The sequence below is a fragment of the Bos indicus x Bos taurus genome, chromosome 12, assembly GCF_003369695.1.
Source record: "Bos indicus x Bos taurus breed Angus x Brahman F1 hybrid chromosome 12, Bos_hybrid_MaternalHap_v2.0, whole genome shotgun sequence".
Taxonomy (NCBI): domain Eukaryota; kingdom Metazoa; phylum Chordata; class Mammalia; order Artiodactyla; family Bovidae; genus Bos; species Bos indicus x Bos taurus.
This window is the reverse complement of record NC_040087.1, coordinates 70,901,791-70,922,857: the sequence shown is the minus strand read 5'-3', so window position 1 is coordinate 70,922,857 and position 21,067 is coordinate 70,901,791. Positions and strand designations below refer to the sequence as shown.

The 21,067-nt window shown below is 39.0% G+C and overlaps 1 protein-coding gene across 2 annotated transcripts in view; it reads right to left on the bottom strand.

Moving 5' to 3' along the window:
• The window catches only part of LOC113902485 (multidrug resistance-associated protein 4-like), a 157,691-nt gene that overhangs the window by 10,628 nt on the left and 125,996 nt on the right, over positions 1-21,067 (bottom strand). For both annotated transcript variants that reach the window (XM_027557822.1, XM_027557821.1), the window contains 2 exons: positions 10,588-10,760; positions 10,043-10,148 (listed from right to left, as the gene is read on the bottom strand). In XM_027557822.1, the coding sequence (XP_027413623.1) occupies positions 10,043-10,148; positions 10,588-10,760 (279 nt within the window). The remainder of the gene's footprint in view (positions 1-10,042; positions 10,149-10,587; positions 10,761-21,067) is intronic.

Sequence of the window (21,067 nt, the reverse complement as noted above, 5' to 3'; positions counted from 1 at the left end):
AAGAAAGAAACCCATTAGCACACAATATCCCCCAGTAACATAACTCAGACAATATTTCAAAAAGGGGCAGGTCACGGAGAATTTGGGTGGTAGGACTGATATTTAAATGGTTTGATTACTATGTTTTACTAGGGAGACAAAGGCCCAGCCCGACCTTTCATCATTATATGGTTATAGGAAAGGAAGAAAATAAAAAGTTTAAAATATGATTACTGGAACTGAACAGTCTGTAGCATTTTATATACTGCCCAGCGCATTTGGGGTTGTTATCATTAGTTAATGCTTTTAGCTCTCAGACTCTGACCTTTGAGGGCTATTTATACAGATACACAAAGTTGGGAAATATCTTGATTCAAGAAAATCAGACTGCTTTTATCTAAAAAGTAGGTTGACATCATACAAACCACATGACAGTTTCCTGACAATAAATTATTTGTCCAGTTGATTTGACAATCTGAGCAGTATTTTTTGGGAAAAAAGTAATGCTTCTGGAATTTCTTTAGGGTCCGGGATTATGTCAGCCCCTACTGGAAGAATTAATGCTGAAGCTGAAACTCCATTACTTTGGCCACCTAATGGGAAGAGCTGACTCACTGCAAAAAACCCTGATGCTGGGAAAGATTGAAGGCAGCAGGAGAAGGGGACAACAGCAGATGAGATGGTTGGATGGCATCACCAATTTAATGGACATGAGTTTGAGCAAATTCCAGTAAGTAGTGAAGGACAGGGAAGTCTGGAGTGCTGCAGTCCATAGCGTTGCAAAGAGTCTGAAACTGAGAGACTGAGCGACTGAATAAGAGGGGCAGAATCCCTTGTCCAAGAGGTTAAGATGCTTCTTGACATTGGCTGTAGCTAAAGTTTATTATTATGAGAGTGGAAGGCTGGCAAAAAGAGCTGCTATATAAGCAGCTTTTGTGGAAGTGCTCTGCACAGAAGGAATTTCTAGAAATACAGTTTTCTTTTTGGATAAGACTATAAAAGCAAATAAGAAATTGAGCTCCAAATTGAAGTGATCACAGCCTGCACAGCACATGGGGTAGCCCAACCTGAACTGCCTAGGATCTGAATCTGTTTTCACAAATTACTTTTATTTGCTTCTTTCTCTTTCTTTCTTAGGCTACCTGCCTTTCACCCCTTTTATTGCTCATTAATAAACCTGCTAATTGGAAATTGAAAGGGAGAGGAAGGGGCTCTTAACTTTGCCTCTCTACTTATGAGTGACCTTGGTTAATGGTTATGGAAGAGGAAAAAGTACCTGAAATAATTGACCCAAATAATAGAACTACAAAAACAGTTCTGATGTTACTGCTGCTGCTGCTAAGTCACTTCAGTCATGTCTGACTCTGTGTGACCCCATAGACCGCAGTCCACCAGGCTCCGCCATCCCTGGGATTCTCCAGGCAAGAACATTGGAGTGGGTTGCCATTTCCTTCTCCAATGCATGAAAGTGAAAAGTGAAAGTGAAGTCACTCAGTCATGTCCAACTCTTCGTGACCCCATGGACTGCAGCCTACCAGGCTCCTCCGTCCATGGGATTTTCCAGGCAATAGTACTGAAGTGGGGTGCCATTGCCTTCTCCAGTTCTGATGTTAAGTGGAATTTAATTATTCATTTAGGTCATATTTAGAGTAAATGTATCTAAAGAGAATATGTGGTATGGGCTTACCTGGTGGCTCAGTGGTAAAAGAATCTGCCTGCCAATGCAGGAGTCCCAGGTTTGATCCCTAGTCCAGGAAGACCCCACATACTGTGGAGCAAATCAGTTCATGCACCACAACTACTGATCCCACATGTCACAACTACTGAAGCCTGAGCACCTTCAGCCTGTGCTCCACAACAACAGAAGCCTCTGCAAGGAGATGTCTGCACATTTGTTGCAACTAGAGAAAAGCCCACACAGCAACGAAGACCCAGCACAGCCAAAAATAAATTAATAAAATTATTTTTTTTAAAAAAAGAAGAGAATATGCTGGAACTCTAAACAAGACACAAGTTATTTTTTCTACACATAGGTATTGCAGTTAACTTCATCCTGTTTATTTAATTGGAACCATTTTTTAAGTCTCATAAAGGGCATATTTCTATTAATCTTTTATTTATACTGTGAATCATTGTTAAGAGCAGCTTTCTCAAAAGAGTCCAAGAATAATTTAATGTCTCATCTACATAATTAATTTTCTATATGCCTATTGAGCATGCCAGTTTAGATGCCCTGAATGTGCAATTTTACTTAAGTATAGCATAATAGAACATAACTGCTCCTCCTGAAGTTGAAGAAGAAAAACTGCAGTTTTAAAACACAGGTCTCAAAATATCTATGTTCAATTAATCTATGAAAGATTAGGTAAGAATATATATTGAAGAAAAGACAGTTTCTTTGCTAGGTAGTACTGGGAAAGCTGCATACCTGGAAATGAATGAAATTAGAAAACTCCCTCATACCACACATAAAAATAAACTCAAAATAGTTGAAAGACCTAAGATAAGACTGGGTATTATAAACAGAAAGGAAAACACAGGCAGAAAACTCTTTGACATAAAATACAGCAATATTTTCTTAGATCAGTCTCCCAAAGCAAAGAAATAGAAGCAAAAATAAACTGGATCTAATTAAACTTAAAAGGCAAGACTCACATTAGGGGCTACAAGAGCTAAGATGGGACATAGACTGAAAAATGGCCAGAAACAGAATTTTACCAAGTTAGCCTTTACATTTACTGGCTTGATCAAAGACTCTAGATATTTCAGAATAAATAAACATAAAGCAAATCTAAATTATCTTTGTGTACAGAAAAATAGGTATAGTTTTAGATTTTTAACATCCCTTATAAGAATAACGTTGTATAATTTCCCACTATGTCCCCACCCTTGCTGTAACACAAGTTAAACTATAAACTAAATCACACATTCACATGGGGAAAGGTGATTTTAAGAAGATATGGTACATGTATGTATGCATGTACCAGTGAATTACTTTGCTGTACACTTGAAAAACTAACACAACCTCATAAATCAACTATACTTTAATAAAAAATAAATTTTATAAAAAAAAAAAAGAAAAAAAAAATCACACATTCAAATTGGTGTGATAATAATCCCAGAACCCCAGGATCTCTCCAGGAACCCCAACCTTGAATTACTTATCAAGCTCTAGTCGGTTATGTAAAAAAATATTACGTTGGACAAGTGAGTTACATAAGCCCAATAAGACATGTTTATCAAACCTGTTTATGTGTATATATTCTTGGTAGCTGTCTAGACATAAAAATTAAATGGACCCACTGCAAAATAACTCGATCCATTTCATGGCAAGATGCCATCAGTGAAAAGGAGGAATGCAAGGAGATGTGGGCGAGTGCACTGAGAGGTGGAGGGCAGGAGAGGATGGAGTTAAAGCCTGATAAGAAATTATGACAACAATAGAGATAGATCCCCACTTATTGACAAGTAGAGTTGTAAAGGGAAGGTCTGTGTCATATCTCTGTTTCTGGTCGCCAGGTGATGACACAGGGACAGCTGTCCAAACTTGCATACTGGGTCCAATGAACATGGGTGCCCATGATTTTCTCAGTGACGGGGCAACATGGCAAGTATTAACTCAAAATCCTTTCCTAGATCTTTAAATAATAAATTAGTCTCTCACCAGGAGGGTGATGAAGGCTGGGTTATAGTCGCCTCCACAGTCACTTTCTCAAATCTGCTGCCTTTGCTCATAAGCACTGCCCTCTTAAAATATCTCTTCTTCCCAATTGTGCTTTCTACCTCCATATTAGTTATTTTCCTTTGAAAACTTGAGTGAAATCTTTTGGAGTTTTTGAAGGAGTTTTCTCTTCTGAAATATTCTAATTGCAGCCATGTAGGCTTCTGAAAGAAATGTTCCATGAAGGTGAAAAACAGAATTTAAGTAAAACTCTAGTTAGACATGAGCTGTTTTGTGCTTTCCAGGTGGGGATGTTACAACAGTTTCTGGTTTTGATTTCCCTGGGGAAAATTCTACTGAGAAGAGGTTTGTGTTGAGGAAGAAACAAAAAACAAAATCAAAAGACTGACTATAAACAAAAGAGGTGGAATCTGCGTTTCCTGTCCCTGGTTTTGTTTTTTCATCATTCATTTCCAAAGAACTTTCTAACTGCAGACAGTGAAAATGTTGACCACAGACAATACTGTTAATGCAAGTGCAGATTGTCACATGCTTCTTTGTTCATGGTTCTAGGAAGAATTCAGGTGATATGAAAACTGCAGTGTGCAGGAATTAGAGGCAACAGCTGTGCTATTGGCTGCAGAGAAAGCAGGTCACAAGCACCCAGCTAATCCTAAAATCTGTAGGAAGAACCCTCTAATGTAGAGACAGTAGTGAGTCTTAGGAGAAAAAGGATTTCTAATTTGTCTGTCTTGCTCCACTGGTTTGGAGCAAATGAGGAAGTTTAACTTAGTTGCTGTTATGACTTTTATGCTTAATCATAACTTAGATGCTGTTATGACATCTTCAAGATACTTTAGAAGAATTTCTTTGTAAAATAAAACTCTGAAACATTAATGGCTTGATTTATCGAACCAAAACTGGGTAAATCCCTTCGGAGAGCTTTACCATCTGAACCACCAGGGAAGACCCATCAGAGAGCCAACACATACAAAATGGTATTAATTGGGTCACAGTTGTTTCCCCAAAAGCCTTTTCTCTTGGTTACTTACGCTAAGCAAAACCATATCCATCTAATTATTTCAAGAGTTTTGAATGAAAGTGACAATTTGAAAAATATATAATCTCTAAAGTGAAGTGTTAGTTGCTCAGTCATGTCCAACTCTTTGCAACCCCATGGACTGTAGCCTGCTAGGTTCCTCTGTCCATGGAATTCTCCAGTCAAGAATACTGGAATGAGTAGCCCTTCCCTTCTGTAGGGGATCTTCCTGATTCAGGGGTCAAACCTGGGTCTCCTGCATTGCAGGCAGATTCATAATAGTCTGAGCCACTAGACAAGCCCATATTATGTCAAAGTTTCAGATTAACTATACTCGATCTCTAAGATGAAATTTTAGGCAGCTATTAAAATTGTGCTATAGAAAATTAATGACATGGGGGATTTTAAGAATATATTGTTGCTATAAAAATTCTGCTGATGAGACACTCTGTTTTGCATAAGACTTTAGGCAATGGCACCCCACTCCAGTACTCTTGCCTGGAAAATCCCATGGACAGAGTAGCCTGGTAGGCTACAGTCCATGGGGTCGCTAGGAGTCGGACACAACTGAGAGACTTCACTTTCACTTTTCACTTTCATGCATTGGAGAAGGATATGGCAGCCCACTTCAGTGTTTTTGCCTGGAGAATCCCAGGGACAGGGGAGCCTGGTGGGCTACCATCTCTGGGGTCACACAGAGTCGGACACAACTGAAGCAACTTAGCAGCAGCAGCAGCATTACACTATTAATAGTTCTAATTTTATCCCAATATTATTACAGCACTATACAACTGTTACATTCTGGTGGTGGGTATTTTGTAATCTTCTCTTTAAAAGATTTAAAAAATTTTTCCTATTTCTACCTTGCACATTTATTGCTCTTTTGTAACAAATATATATATTTTTATGAATTAGGCTCTTCATTTTAAAAAACAGAATAAAAGAAAATATACATCTATGTTTGTGCCAAAATATTCATCAGTGCAACAATATGTAATTATTACACCTTAACACTTTCAGTGACAGGACTTTATGGTGACAGCACTGTTGGTTATGCCCTTCCTTCGTCAGCATCTGCCACTTGCCCAGCCCCTCCCCCAGGCTGGCAGCCCGCCCTGTGAAACATCAGGCTTTGCAGCAGACTGACTTGTCTTTATGCCCTTAAAGCTTTCAGAACAATCACTTGCTTTCCAGAAAGTAACTGGTACAAGCATCCCTCAGAGCTATTGTGGGTTCAGTTTCAGAACACCAGAATATACTGAATATTGCAGTAAAGTTAGTCACATGAATTTTCTGGTTTTCCAGGGCATATAGAAGTTATGTTTACACTATACTATACCCAAGCATGTGTGCAATAGCATTATGTCTGAAAAAAAATAAATGTACAGACTTTAACTTAAAAATAAGGCATTGCTAAAAAATATTAACCATCATCAGAGACTTCAGTAAGTCATAGTAGTAATAGCAAAGATCATTGATGTTACAGTTCATCAAAGCAACTGCAATGATAGTGAAAATGTCTGATATATTGTGAGAATTACCAAACGGTGATACAGAGACATGGAATAAGCAGATGCTGATGGAAAAATGGTGCCTATAGACATGCTCGATGCAGGTTTATGACAAGCTCTCAGGTTGTAAAAAAATGCAGTATCTGGGAAGCACAATAAAACAAGGTATGTCTACAGTTCTAAAGCAAGCAATAAAAATAAGATTGCCTCAAAAATTGAAGGTTTGAGAAAGAACATTATTTGTGATATTTTTGCTGCACTGAAAGCCAATTGATAATTAGAAGCTCTAGAATAACATATAAGCTTTACACCTGGGGTGAATGAAGCACAGAGGACAATCCCCAACCCTGAAGCTGGGGGATGCCTGTCTCTTGGTGCCCTGAGGTCTAATCCTGTTATTCCTATAAGAGGAGTCAGCAACAAAAACTAGCTCAGAATGAGAAGTAAACACAGGTCCAAGCTTACATCTCCTGGTGGGACCTCCTTGTGACATTACTGATGATCTCAACCAGGGAACCTTAAACTGAAGGTCTCACAACACAGGAGTGGGAAGAGCAGCTCCACAGTGAAGGGTAAGATCCTTTCCTGGAAACAAGGTCATTCATCACAAAGATGACAGGCTCCAAAGAGAATCCTTGCCTTTCTCTTCTCCCTCCATCTTCTCCATTCACCCAGATGCTCAGTCTCTGCACCCAGAAACCAGCGTCAATCTTTCTCTCTGCTCTCAGATCCCATGTTCAATCCATCACACAGTCCACTTGGCTCCACTTCCTTATCTAGCCCAGGTCCCACCATCTCACCATTTCCACTGCAGGCATCTTAGACTAACCCAACAGTCTACAGAGAGCACATTGTAAGAGAGTGAACATTGAATTTGGAGAACTGAAAGACCATCAGTGTGGTTTTAGCTGTAAAGGAAGGAGGGAGAAGAGAGTGAGACAAAACTAGAAAGTTGGGGAGGGACTGGCTGTACATTGCTTCATAAAAGTCCTTTAAAGATTTGTTCACAGACATTGACCAAGAGAGAAGAAATTGAGATTATAGAAATTTACCAGGAGATATTGAAAAGATATTCCAAGATGCTTATTCCTTGGAAAAAAAGTTATGACAAACCTAGAGAGTGTATTAAAAAGGAGAGACATTGCTTTGCTGACAAAGGCCCATATAGTCAAAGCTATGATTTTTCCAGAAGTCATGTATAGATGTGAGATTTGGACCATAAAGAAGGCTGAGTGCCAGCCAACGAATTGATGCTTTTGAACTGTGGTGCTGGAGAAGACTCTTGGGAGTTCCCTGGACAGCAAGGAGATCAAACAGTCAATCCTAAAGGAAATCAACCCTGTATATTCACTGGAAGGACTGATGGTGAAGCCGAAGCCCCAATACTTTGGCCACCTGATATGAAGAGCCAACTCACTGGAAAAGAACCTGATGATGGGAAAGACTGAGGGCAGGAGTAGAAGGGGATGACAGAGGATGAGATGGTTGGATGGCATCACCGACTCAATGGACATGGGTTTGTGTAAGCTCTGGGAGATAGTGAAGGACAGGGAAGCCTGGCATGCTGCAGTCCATGGGGTCACAAAGAGTCAGACACAACTGAATGACTGAACAAAAAACTGATAAGTAAAGTGTTAAAAAAATGAGCATATTTTGATAATAGCAACAAAGCTGACTGGTTCAGAGGATATAGATGTTCACATCTGCAGATCAGGTGCTAAGTTATAACAGTTTAGGACTGATCAGGCGACATGTCCTCCAATTCTGTGCTTCTTCAGTTTCCCTAACCAACCACACATTCCAAGGTGACAGTATTTCTAAGAATTAGATAATAAAAATAATCTGTTACCATGAATGTCATTAATGCTATAATACCGAAAAACCAAAAATAAATCTTTAGGGTACATTTAGGAACAAAGAATTTAATTGAACATATCCTTAACTGAGCTTGAGATCAAGCCATCTTTCTGCTGCTATGTCTAAAGCCTGACAAAGGGCTTGAAACAGGTACATTTCACAGCATCATTTATTTATTATGGAAAAATGGTGCTTTGGGGGACAGTCTTTGAAATACAACTTTGAGAGGTAAGAACAACAAAGTGACAGGTAGAAACTAGAAATAAAAGGTTAATTTCCCAATTAGCATTCAAGAACACAAAATGAAGGACTGACACAAAACATTTCTAGAAATTAAGAGTCACTGTTGGGCAATATTGAATGTCACTTTCATGAAAGTCTGCAGGTAGAGCCTGCTTGCTACTGTGATGTCTAGTCCGCATGACCAGACACACTGCTTGGAGCCTAGACGACAGGATGCCCCACTCCTGTCGTCTGCCTCCCCAGAGCTCACTCCTGAGCATGTCCAGCTTGGGGTGTGAGACTACAGGCACTGCCTCAATGCTGACAGCCTGGTATCTTCTCAGTGCCCCACTGATGATCCCATCTGACAATGCATGTGAAGTAGGATAGGAGGTGATATTCCAGAAGCTGCCCAAGAAGTCAAAAGAGATGGTACTATTATCCTTAGACATAAGGAACTGTGGGTATTGCTAACCACTCATTAGTGATTATTACCTGTTTTGTATGAACCATCAAAATACCTTAAAGTATCTTGCATTCCCTGAGATTATTTGCTGCCAAAGTTTTTCCTTTGAGGAATGCTTTTCTTGTTTTATAAAGCCACATCATAACATTTATTGAAACTGAGCAAACAACAGAGGGAAAAGACAAGGAAAGAGATAAAATGAAAAAGAGAGAGAAAAGGAATAGTTAGAGGAAGGACATAAAGCTAACGAAGGAAATATTAAATTACTAAGGAAGAAAGAGCCAACTAAACCTGGAAGGAAGATACTAGACAGATAACCAGAGACCAAAGCCTGGAACTTGCCATGTGTGCAGAACAGAGATATTGTGTAAGAGACTTGCTGGTTGTTTAGTTAGTCTCTCATTCCTGATTTGCCTTTCTTTCCAAACTCTCATCTGTGATGCAGAAGCTGGGTCTCTGCAAGTCACTGCATGAGTTCAGACTCTTTTGCCAGGGGGCCTTTGTTAGGTCCTGCAAGTAGGGGGCACTAGAGGGAGACTGAAGGTGGAAACATCTAATGTGCTACCTGATTCTGCTACTAGCATCCCCTCAGCACTGGGACCTGACTCCAGCTCCCACCTATTAGCACCTGGAGAACCAGCCCCATCCTGACCCCTCACAAATATGACCAGCAACCGGGCAGTGACCTCTCCTTGGAGGTCTGAGCATCAATTTTTTAGGGCCTCTCTTCTGAATTCTCAGGTCTGGAGATCTGTCTGAGGATATGGTAGCTGCTTTCTAAAATCATTACCCCAGTGTTTCATTTTTCTAGCCCTCTAATCCATATGTAATACATTTCTTATATGAAATTCTTTCAGTTAAAATACTGTTTTTCTCACTAGGCTTTTTCTTCTCATGGACTCCTGAGAAATCCTACAACTTTAGCCATCAACCTCCTGGCAGTCTAAATTAGAGCCAAATTTTTTGATAAGAGAATCCAAAAATGCTGAAATTACTATGATACAGTGAAAATGATGATGTTCTGCCCCACTAAAATATGAAGCCATAACTTGGGTTTGGAATATTTTAATGGTTGGCGATCATAAAAAAATGACAATTCAAATAGACTTTTAATATGAAAATATAAGATTATTGGATATATTATTTAATAGTGCATTCTAAAAGTATAGTTAAGTACTTGAGTAATTTTCAGGAATGGGAGAAAAAACTAAGAGAAAAATTAATGGACGTTCCTATCAAATTTTACATGGAAGGATACATTGAAAATTGAACATGAATGGAAACAACTAAAATGGAGAGGGTCTTACCCTTATCCATTCACAGTCAATAACGGTGCTCAATCTGTGTGCAACGGTCAGCACAGTGCACTGGGCAAATCTCTCACGAATTTTTTTTTGTATTAACTCATCAGTTCTAGAAACAAAGAAGTTGATTTAGTTCAGTAAAGACAGGAAAAGCAGACTTAAGACTTAAAATTATTCTTTGATATTTTTACAATGTTTTTAAAAATCAATACTTCAACATATAGTCTTTTTCCTTAAAAACTAAGTATAAAAATCTACTTAGAAATTTAATATTTTTTATAAAATTATGGAAAATTAGTCTTCCCTCAAAATTGTTTGAAACTATCAAGAGCTGGATTTAGGAATTCAGCTCTCTTATTGTGCCTCAAAACAACATTAACATCATATAACATGTCTTGGTTTTTTCCTTTGTTTTCTGGAATTAATATTATCAACAGATATCCATGAGGCCAAGAGAGCACTTAGAAACATTTCGAAGATTCACTAAATGTTTTCCATTTACCACATTTACAAGTCAGTTCAAGATTTCCTAGGGCTCAGCTCCATACCTTGGATCCACGTATGATGTGGCTTTGTCAATAATCAATATCTGATTCTTCCTGAGAAGAGCCCTGGTAAGGCACACCAGTTGTTTCTGACCAATACTCAAGTTCAATCCAGATTCTGCTAATTTGGTATTCATTTTAGCAGGAAGACCTTCGATGGATTCTTTAAGTTGTACCTATGGATACAGAAAGAATGACATTTTTCTAAGCAAACTGTTCCTGAAGTAGAGAAGCCTCTTAGACATTAGAACTTTGACATCCTCAGGACTTCTTATGTATCTTGCATGTACAGCCAGGTGAAGGGGAGAGCTCCTTCCAGTGAATGTTCACTGAGGAAGATGGTGGAGTCAACTCAGGACGGAAAGATCTCAGTATCCCCCACTCCCATCACAGGACATCCACCAGAAATCCCACCTAGGGGTTAGTTACGGAAGTCTCTGAAAAAGTGAAGCTATTTCTCCCAATGTGACTTAAACAGAAAAGTTAAAAGGATCTTTATGGTTGAGTCAAGTTTCCCAAAGTACATTTTGCATAGGAGTTGGTACACTAGAGAAAAACTTACAAAAATTTTATAGAAAAACTGGTTTTCTGAAGATATAAGCTTATTGGCCTTTTATTATTTTCTAAAGTTTAATATATGTAAGTTCAAGCAATGGCAAACTGCCCCTTATACATTAGTAATCCTGGAACCCATTCTGATGATGGTTCTTTCCCAAGTTTAATCCTATAAATAGTGGACCAATCAAGTGCGTTTTCTTCAGTATCATAAATGCATTGTAGTGAATGAAAACACATGAAAAATAAAACATAACATCTTATTTCCCAAAGCATATGGATACAGGTTATTGTCATCCAGCAGCTGAGTCGTGCCCAACACTTTGCAACCCCATGGACAGCAGCACACCAGTGTTCCCAGTCCTTCACTATTGCTTGGAGTTTGCTCAAACTCAGGTCCATTAAACTGGTGATGCCATCCACCCATCTTGTCTTCTTTTGTACCCTTCTCCACCTGCCTCCCATCTTTCCCAGCATCAGGGTCTTTTTCAATGAGTTGGCTCTTCACATCAGGTGGCCAAAGTATTGGAGCTTCAGCTTCATCATCAGTCCTTCCAAGGAAAATTCAGGGTTGATTTCCTTTAGGATTGACTGGTTTGATCTCCTTGCTGTCCAAGGGACTCTCAACAATTTTCTCCAGAACCACAGTTCAAAAGCATATGTTCTTCAATACTCAGCCTTCTTTATGGTCCAACCCTCACATTGGTACATGACTACTGGGAAAACCATAGGTTTGACTACATGGACTTTGTTGGTAAAATGATGTCTCTGCTTTTTAATATTCTGTCTAGGTTTCTTGCAACTCCTCTTCCCAGGAGCAAGCATCGTTTAATTTCATGGCTGCAGTCACCATCTGCAGTGATTTTGGAAATAAAATCTGTCATTGTTTCCCCTGTTTCCCCATCTACTGCAATGAAGTGATGAGACAGGATGGCATGATCTTAGTTTCTTGAATGTTGAGTTTTAAGCCAGCTTTTTCACACTCCTCTTTCACTTTTATCAAGAGGCTCTTTAGTTCCTCTTCACTTTCTATGATTAGGGTAGTATCAGATGCATATCTGAGGTTATTGATATTTCTCCCAGAAATCTTGATGCCAGCTTGTGCTTCATCCAGCCTGGCATTTTGCATGATGTACTCTGCATATAAGTCAAATAAGCAAGGTGACAACATATAACCTTGATGTACTCCTTTCCCAATTTGGAACCAGTCCAAATTGTTGCTTTGGAACAACTGTTTCATGTCCGGTTCTAACTGTTGCTTCTTGACCAGCATATAGTTTCACAGGAGGCAGGTAAGGTGGTCTGGTATTCCTATCTCTTTAAGAATTTTCCACAATTTGTTGTGATCCACACAGTGAAAGGCTTTAGTGTAGTCAATGAAGTAGATTGTTTTTTTTTTAAATAGAATTCTGTTGCTTTTTTGATGACCCAATGGATGTTGGCAATTTGATCTCTGGTTCCTCTGGCTTTTCTAAATACAGTTTGTACATTTGGAAGTTCTTGCTTCATGGACTATTGAAGCCTAGCGTGAAGGATCTTGAGTATTGCTTTGCTAGCATGTGAAATGAGTGCAATTGTATGGTAATTTAAACATTCTTTGGCACTCCCCTTCTTTAGGATGGGAATGAAGACTGATTTTTTTTCCAGTCCTGTGGCCACTGCTGAGTCTTCCAAATTTGCTGGCATATTGAGTGCAACACTTTCACAGCATCATTTTTTAGGATTTGAAATAGATCAGCTAGAATTCTGTCACCACTAGCTTTCTTCATCATGATGCTTTCTAAAGCCCACTTGACTTTGTGTTCCAGGATGTCTGTCTTTAAGTGACTGATCACATCATTGTAGCTATTTGGGTCATTAAGACCTTTTTAAAAAACAGTTCTTCCATGTATTCTTGCCACCACTTCTTAATCTCTTCTGCTTCTGTTAGGTCCATACTGTTTCTGTCCTTTTTTGTGCCCATCCTTGCAGGAAATGTTCTCTTGGTATTGCTAATTTTATTGAAGAAATCTCTGGTCTTTCCTTTTCTATTGTTTTCCTCTATTTCTTTGCATTGATCACTTAGAAAGGCTGTCTTATCTCTCTGTGCTATTCTTTGGAACTCTGTATTGAGATGGGTATATCTTTCCTTTTCTCCTTTGCCTTTAGCTTCTCTTCTTTTCTCAGCTATTTGTAACGCCTTCTCAGACAATCATTTTGCCTTGTTGCATTTCTTTTTCTTGGGGATGGTTTTGTTCACCACCTCCTGTAGAGTGTTACAAACCTGTGTCCATAGATTTTCAGGCACTTCTGCCTATCAGAACTAATCCCTTGAATCTACTTGTCACTTCTACTGTATAATTTGTAAGGGATTTGTTTTAGGTCACGTTGGAATTGCTTTGTGGTTTCCCCTACTTGCTTCAATTTATGCCTGAGTTTTGTAACAAGGAGTTCATGATCTGAGCCATAGTCAGCTGCCATCTTGTTTTTGCTGACTGTATAGAGCTTTTCCATCTTTGGCTGCAATGAATATAATCAATCTGATTTCAGTATTGACCATCTGGTGATGTCCATGTATAGAGTTGTCTCTTGTGTTGTGGGAAGAGGGTGTTTGCTATGACCAGAACGTTCTCTTGACAAAACTCTGTTAGCCATTGTCCTGCTTCATTTTGTACTCCAAGGCCAAATTTGCCTGTTATTCCAGGTATCTCTTGACTTCCTACTTTCACATTTCAGTTCCCTATGATTAAGAAGACATCTTTTTTGGTTTTAGTTCTAGAAAGTCTTCTAGCTCTTCATTGAACTGTTCAACTTCAGCTTTTTTAACATTAGTGGTTGAGGCATAGACTTGGATTACTGTGATACTGAATGGTTTCCCTTGGAAATGAACTGAGATCATTCTGTCATTTTTGAGATTGCACCAAAGTACTGCATTTTAGACTTTTGTTGACTATTTTTGTTTTCCAGCCAAACAAAAATAAATTGGAGACTTGAAGCCAGGCAGCCTGGACATAAGTCTTGCCTGGCTGTGCCAACTGGGCAAGTTTCTGAACCTACTCTATCTTATCTTCCTAAACTCTAAGTAAGACTATAATATCATAATAATAAAGGTGTGTACCTCTTAAGACTGTTAAGAATATTAAATGTGTCAGTGCATGTAGAATTTGTAACAGATCAATAGATATTGTCCATTATTAATAATGCTATCAGCTCACCCCTCCTCAAGTTCTGCTTCACTTTTCTCCTTTGCATGTATCAGCACTGAGATTTTGTTACATATGTACATTTTGTTACATATGATTGGCTTGATTTTCAACTTGTCAACTTCTCCAGGAGAATTTCAGCTCCAGAAGGACAGACATTTTATCTTTTGATGATTGTGACAGCCTCAGAATCTGCAGCATTGCCTAACCAGCTCTTAGTAGATATTAGTTGGCTGGATGAAGGTGGGCTTCCCTGGTGGCTCAGTGGTAAAGAATCCACCTGCCAAACAGGAGACTTGGGTTCGATCCTGAGTGAGATCCCCTGGGTAAGGAAATTGCAATCCGCTCCAGTATTCTAACACTGTTTGCTTAGTAAGTGTAATTGTAAAAAGGATATATTCTTATAACAATTAACTGATTCCAAGATATATCACACTTTAAACAAAGGAAAGCACTGAAAAAGTTATAATTTAAGGAAAATAGAACAAATAATAACTATTCAAACTATACATCTCTGTATAGAATACTTCAGATTATTTTTGAACTTGGGAAAATAATAGAATATAGCAAAACTGAAAAATAATAAACTGGACTCATAAGGCACCCTGTCTCCATCATTGCCATGTGCACTCTGTGTAGTAGGTGCTGACGCCCCTCACATGAGGTGAACACAGATGTCAGGTGCTTTCCAAATTTTGTGGAACTTTATTACTTTTCAAAGAGAAAATCTGGTGTGGGCCAGAAGGAGACACTGAAATGCAATCAACAGATGGGGAAGAGCTTTTGCTAGAACAGGGCCAGCAGTAAAGGAATTTCACTGAACACAAGGCCCGGGGAAATGGACATGTGACCTATTGCCACCACAAGGACTGAACCACGTGGTTCCTGATGCATCAGCTGCTGATGCCCAGATTTCTGTATCTCGGTTTCCTGTGTGATGTGACACACTTGTGTCCTAACAGAGACACTATCAATGTCAGACATTTAACCACACGATTTCTTCCCAGTTTTGTCCCAAACAGGACATTTTTGTTATTGTTTAGTTGCTAAGTTATAAAACTTATGGACTGTAGCCCACCAGGTTCCTCTATCCATGGGATTTCCCAGGCAGTAATATTGGAGCAGGTTACCATTTCCTCTTCTAGGTAATTCTCCCAACTCAGGGATCAATCCCACTTCTCCCCCATTACAGGCAGACTCTTTATCACTGAGAAACTGGGGAAGCCCCCATACTCTACCCTTAATTCCAAGTCCCAGTATCTAAGGTGTTTTGTTTTTGCTTTTTAACAGAAGCAACACATCAATGATTCATTCCCAGAGTTTTATCTACTATGATGTTTTAACCTCTGGGTGATAAAGTGCTTCATCTTCAAGTACTTCTCATGTTATATTTTTAGAGCTGCCTTTGCTTTTTAGCACCCCAATAGCACTAATTTCTGATGAACTTTTATCAGTTTACAGTAAGTTGGCAAGTTTTCAGTACATGAAAAATGTATTTTCAGCATATTTAGAAAAATAAACAAAATGAGACAGGCAGCATCCATTGGACTGTCTTCCTTCTGAATGTCCATCTCTGCTAAGGAAGAAGGAGGAAAGAGAACTAGAGGACCTTAAAAAAATTTTAAGTCATATTTTCCTTTTAATTGAAGTTTATAAAGAGGAAAACATAGTGGTTCTCTCCTACTCATTCTCAGGTTAACTCTGTGAGTTTGGGTTCACATATCCAGTTAGGCATCATACACAAATTAATTTTTGGTTCACTTGAAAACTGACTTCATTGATTTAGTGATACCTCTTGATGAGGGTGAAGAAGGCGAGTGAAAAAGTTGGCTTAAAATCCAACATTAATAAAACTAAGATCATGGCATTCAGTCCCATCATCTCATGGCAAATAGAAGGGGAAAAGATAAAAGCAGTGACAGATTTCCTTTTATTGGACTCTAAATTCAGTGCAGATGGTAACTGTAGCCTTGAAATTAGAAGATGAATTCTTCTTGGCCGGAAAGCTATGACAAAACTAGACAGTGTATTAAAAAGCAAAGATATCACTTTGCTGACAAAGGTCCGTATAATCAAACCTATGGTCTTTCCAATAGTCATGTACAGATGTGAGAGCTGGACAATAACAGAGCACTGAAGAATCAATTAGATTATGGACTGTTCCATCTCTGGGTTGGGGAGATCCCCTGGAGAATGGGATGGCTACCCACTCCAGTATTCAGGCCTGGAGAATTTCATGGACTGTATATCCTTCGGTGCAATCTAGAGTAATTGGATGCAATCTCAAAAACGACAGAATGATCTCTGTTCGTTTCCAAGGCAAACCATTCAATATCGCAGTAATCCATGTCTATGCCCCAACCAGTAACGCTGAAGAAGCTGAAGTTAAATGGTTCTATGAAGACCTACAAGGCCTTTTAGAACTAGCACCAAAAAAAGATGTCCTTTTCATTATAGGGGACTGGAATGCAAAAGTAGGAAGTCAAGAAATACATGAGGTAACAGGCAAATTTGGCCTTGGAATACAGAATGAAGCAGGAGAAAGACTAATAGAGTTTTGCCAAGAGAAAACATTGGTCATAGCAAACACCCTCTTCCAACAACACAAGAGAAGACTCTATACATGGATATCACCAGATGGTCAACACTGAAATCAGATTGATTATACTCTTTGCAGTCAAAGAGGGAGAAGCTCTATACAGTCAGAAAAAAAAAACAAGATCAGGAGCTGACTGTGGCTCAGATCATGCACTACTTAATGGCAAATTCAGAATTAAATTGAAGAAAGTGTGGAAAATCACTAGACCATTCAAGTATGACCTAAATCAAATTCCTTATGAGTATACAGTGGAAGTGAGAAATAGATTTAAGGGACTAGATCTGATAGAGTACCTGATGAAGTATGGATGGAGGTTCGTGACATTGTACAGGAAACAGGGATCAAGACCATCCCCATGGAAAAGAAATAAAAAAAAGAAAAATGGCTATCTGGGGAGGCCTTACAAATAGCTGTGAAAAGAAGAGAAGTGAAAAACAAAGGGGAAAAGTAAAGATATACGCATCTGAATGTAGAGTTTCAAAGAATAACAAGGAGAGATAAGAAAGCCTTCCTCAGCAATCAATGCAAAGAAATAGAGGAAAACAAGAGAATGGGAAAGACTAGAGATCTCTTCAAGAAAATTAGAGATACCAAGGGAACATTTCATGCAAAGATGGGCTTGATAAAGGACAGAAATGGTATGGACCTACAGAAGCAGCAGATATTAAGAAGAGGTGGCAAAAATACACAGAAGAACTGAACAAAGAAGATCTTCATGACCCAGATAATCACAATGGTGTGATCACTCACCTAGAGCCAGACATCCTGGAATGTGAAGTCAAAAGGGCCTTAGAAAGCATCACTATGAACAAAGCTAGTGGAGGTGATGGAATTCCAGTTGAGCTATTTCAAATCCTGAAAGATGAAACTGTGAAAGTGCTGCATTCAATATGCCAGCAAATTTGGAAAACTCAGCAGTGGCCACAGGACTGGAAAAGATCAGTTTTCACTCCAATCCCAAAGAAAGGCAATGCCAAAGAATGGTCAAACTACCACACAATCGCACTCATCTCACATGCTAGTAAAGGAATGCTCAAAAGTCTCCAAGCCAGGCTTCAGCAGTACGTGAACTGCGAACTTCCAGATGTTCAAGCTGGTTTTAGAAAAGGCAGAGGAACCAGAGATCAAATTCTGAACATCTGCTGGATCATGGAAAAAGCAAGAGAATTTCAGAAAAACATCTATTTCTGTTTATTGACTATGCCAAAGCCTTTGACTGTGTGGATCACAATAATAAACTGTGGAAAATTCTGAAAGAGATGGGAATACCAGACCACTTGACCTGCCTCTTGAGAAACCTATATGCAGGTCAGGAAGCAACAGTTAGAACTGGACATGGAACAACAGACTGATTCCATATAGGGAAAGGAGTACATCAAGAATGTACATTGTCAGCCTGCTTAATTAACTTATATGCAGAGTACATCATGAGAAACGCTGGACTGGAAGAAACACAAGCTAGAATCAAGATTGCTGTGAGAAATATCAATAACCTCAGATATGCAGATGACACCACCCTTATGGCAGAAAGTGAAGAGGAACTACAAAGCCTCTTGATGAAGGTGAAAGAGGAGAGTGAAAAAGTTGGCTTAAAGCTCAACATTCAGAAAATGAAGATCATGGCATCTCGTGCCATCACTTCATGGGAAATAGATGGGTAAACAGTGGATACAGTGTCAGACTTTATTTTTCTGGGCTCCAAAATCACTGCAGATGGTGACTGCAGCCATGAAATTAAAAGACGCTTACTCCTTGGAAGGAAAGTTATGACCAACCTAGATAGCATATTCAAAAACAGAGACATTACTTTTCTAACAAAAGTCCTTCTAGTCAAGGCTATGGTTTTTCCAGTGGTCATGTACTGATGTGAGATTTGGACTGCAAAGAAAGCTGAACACTGAAGAATTGATGTGTTTGAACTGTGGTGTTGGAGACTTTTGAGAGTCCCTTGGACAGCAAGGAGATCAAACCAGTCCATTCCAAAGAATATCAGTCCTGGGTTTTCTATGGAAGGAATGATGCTAAAGCTGAAACTCCAGTACTTTGGCTACCTCATGCGAACAGTCTCATTGGAAAAGACTCTGATGCTGGGAGGGATTGGGGGCAGGAGGAGAAGGGGACGACAGAGGATGTGATGCCTGGACGGCATCACTGACTCTATGGACATGAATTTGGGTGAACTCAGGGAGTTGGTGATGGACAGGGAGGCCTGGCGTCTGCAATTCAGTGCTGCAATTCATGGGGTTGCAAGGAGTCGGACACGACTGAACGACTGAAGTGAACTGAGCTGAAGAATCGATGCTTTTCAACTGTGGTACTGGAGAACACTATTCAGAGTCCCTTGGAAAACAAGGAGATCAAACTAGTCAATCTTAAAGGAAATCAACCCTGAATATTCTCTGGAAAGACTGATGCTGAAGCTGAAATTCCAATATTTTGGCCACCTGATGCAAACAGTTGTCTCTTTGGAAAAGACTCTGGTGCTGCGAAACATTGAAGGCAGAAGGAGAAGAGGGATCAGACGATCAGATGCCTGGATGGCATCATCGACTCAATGGACATGAACTTGGGCAACCTCCAGGAGATGGTGAGGGACAAGGAAACCTGGCGTGCTGTAGTCCATGGGGTCACAAAGAGTCAGAGGTGACTTAGCAACTGAACAACAATAACTTAGAGTGATAAATCATCCCTTTATCCAGATCCTCGAGGAATGATTTCTTTCTCACATTTGTATGTTTTTCAATGAATGATTTGGTAAGTTTTCTTTTAAAATAGTCATAAGGAATCAATTCCTAGAGAAGCATAATAATGGGATGATTTCTTTAAGTGATATCACCAAAATTAACAGGGTTAATTCCAGAAGCAATACATGGAAATCACACACTTCACTTCGTGAAATAAACTCACATTTCTTTCTTTTATAGAAAGTTCCAAATGTAGTTTAAATAGATGTAGATCTTAGTATTATCTACTACTTCAGCATTTTTATAATTAGATTGCCTCTCTGTCCATGGAACAATGTGTTCTAAAATTCTAGAATAATGCTACCTGTGAATCTGTGAAAAAAGGTCTCAATCTGGGAAACAAATAGAAAAATAATTTACCAGTACTTTCTGTTTTTTTCTTTTTTAAAATGTGTCCCAATTTCACCATTAAATTTGTCCTATGAATTCAAGAATAATGGATCATCCTATCATTCTTTGCTTTTAATGGTTAAATGCTCTACACACCTCTTCTCTTGTAGAATTTTACTGCAAAAGTGTCGTTAGCCGTGTTAGGCATTACTGACAAAATGGAGGCATGGCTCAAATCCCCTCTCCTTGTCCTGCAGGCACGGACCCGGGATGAATGAGTTAGGCCTTGTGATTCTGACTTGTTTTTTTCCTCTCCTTGGCTGAGTTGACTGAAAAGGAATATTAAGCTTCTTATTGTTCTTGAGAGGACCATGAGAAGGCACAAAGCCTTCTGCAACTGTTTTCAGAGAATAATTCATAAAGTTAATCACTGACATTTGTTCAAAGACTTTTACAAAAGAGTATTCCAGGATGAGCACATAGGCCACAGCTTGAGGCCATGGGAGCGATTGCTATCTGAAGCCTATTTGTGAGGAAAATGTTTATGGCAAAGGAGTTTACTGAATTTAGGGCTTAGGAATAATTAAAATAGCTAGAAGTTAAAGATTTAAGAAATATTGTAATGTTAGCATATTTTATTATAGCTTATAGAGGTTAGGAATTTTAGCGATACTAATAGAAGTCTTTTTAAGAGATAGTGAGCTCAGGATGTTAGGGGCAAACAGGATTTAGAAAGATAAGAAATGAACTGAGGAATGTAGCATGAGTTACAATGTAATCACAAGTTAACTATAGGACACATGAAGTAGATAATAGATAGTAAAGCTGAATCTGAGAGAATCCCTGAAGCAGGAACTGTGTTTGAAGGGCAACAATGATTTATGGAGATAACAAATCTGGGTGAGGGGAAATAGAAAGTCAAATCTCCAACCTAATGCTTTTGTAAAAGTATTAAAGAGAATCATAAGCTTGAAATAAATACACAGTCCAAGAAAATTGAGAGGCTGCATCATTTCTCACTGACACCGTTCACCCCTTCAGGTTGAATCCCTGGCTGCTGGAGCTGGACTCCG